The sequence below is a fragment of the Octopus bimaculoides genome, chromosome 25 (assembly GCF_001194135.2).
Source record: "Octopus bimaculoides isolate UCB-OBI-ISO-001 chromosome 25, ASM119413v2, whole genome shotgun sequence".
Lineage (NCBI taxonomy): Eukaryota > Metazoa > Mollusca > Cephalopoda > Octopoda > Octopodidae > Octopus > Octopus bimaculoides.
In genome coordinates, this window is record NC_069005.1 from 32,301,508 (window position 1) to 32,303,074 (window position 1,567).

General features: G+C 38.2%; 1 protein-coding gene across 1 annotated transcript in view; it reads left to right on the forward strand.

The window, feature by feature from the left end:
- Positions 1–1,567, forward strand: part of LOC106870272 (calsyntenin-1) — a 15,464-nt gene that overhangs the window by 5,682 nt on the left and 8,215 nt on the right. Inside the window, exons 7-8 of the mRNA XM_052976660.1 lie at positions 238–577; positions 1,390–1,554. Of these exons, the coding sequence (XP_052832620.1) occupies positions 238–577; positions 1,390–1,554 (505 nt within the window). The remainder of the gene's footprint in view (positions 1–237; positions 578–1,389; positions 1,555–1,567) is intronic.

A 1,567-nucleotide genomic window follows, 5' to 3' on the forward strand; every position in this document is an offset into this window, starting at 1 on the left:
TGTGTGCGTGTTTGTGTGCGTGTTTGTGTGCGTGTTTGTGTGCGTGTTTGTGTGCGTGTTTGTGTGCGTGTTTGTGTGCGTGTTTATGTGTGTGTTTATGTGTGTTTGTGTTTGTGTGTGTGTGTGTATTTGTATTTTTGCATGTGTTTGTGTGTTTATGTGTTTGTGTTTGTGTGTTTGTGTTTTTGAGTGTTTGTGTGTGTGCCACAAAGGCAGAAATTTTATTTTTGTATTTAATTTGTTTTGTATACGTGTGGTTTTTGTTTTGTCAGATGCCAGAGTGTTGACGGTGAGAGCAGCCACTCCCCGCTGTCCGGCGTTAACCCCGTGGACATCGACATTATCGTAATGCACCCGATGAGACCAATCATCACAGTCCAGGGCCTTTCCAACTTGACCCTCACTCCGAGCCAACTGAAGGTCGGACGAAGAATATTTGGTAACGTTGAGATCATTGTGAGCCAAGCTGACGATGAAGATGAAGAAGAAGATGATGATGACGACGACGAAGATGAGGACGAAGATGTGAGAGGTGAAGATGGAGATGACGACAAACTGAATGGTGTTTTCCCTGATGGTAACTTTCAAACATCTTCTCTAGTTTTTTCTTTTGTTGCTGTGGGTCGGTCCGGATTGAGTAGAGAATTTACAGCCAGACACATTCTTTTAGAGATTTCTATAACTCCATTATCTATCTATCCTTCCTTTTTTAATGCTGTATTGTGTCTTTTTAGGGAGATTTAACTGCTCTTTCTATCACATCATGTTACCACTTTGGGAAGTTCTTCTTCCATTGATGTGTATCTGTCTGACTTCATGTGCGACATATTTAACTCCTTAATGCTATGACTCAATCCCTGGTCATTCTTGATCGAGTAAACCTAAATGACAGGGATGCAAACAAACCAACACTGGCTGTCAAGCAGTAGGGGGACAACCATAAACACACGGACCATAAACACCCATCCACCCATGCCCATATATATATATCAACAGGAGATTGGACATTTCTTTTGGTGTCATATATTCAGCATTACACATGTTTCATTTGCTAATAGGAGTTATAAAATTGTACATGTAGAAGAAATATGTAAGATAATTTCTTATGTGAAATTCTTCAAAGAATCAAATATTATTTTCCTACATGTACAATTTTTATTAGAAGACACTTGTCCAAGGTACCACGCATTGGGACTGAACCTAAAGCCATGTGGTTGCAGAGTTAGTGTCTTAACCACACAGTCCTAAATCCCTAAACTTATTTCTCAATCTTTTTAACCTTATTTTTGGCTTTTTTTTTTCTTTCCTGATATTTAATCCTCTTTTTAAATTTTTTTCCAGAACATTTAAAGAAATTAATTAATTTTCTTTTTTTTGTCTTTGCTGCAGCTGGTCTGTTTAAACCTCAAAGGAAAGAATTCCTTCTCGACAGCTGTACCGTGACTGCTGAACCAATCCTCGATTTACACAAGGAAGTTCTTCTAACTCCACATGATTTGATCCAAAGTCTCAAACTGGAAAGTAGTTTAATTAATAAACGATTGCTGATTAAAAGTAAGCATAACAC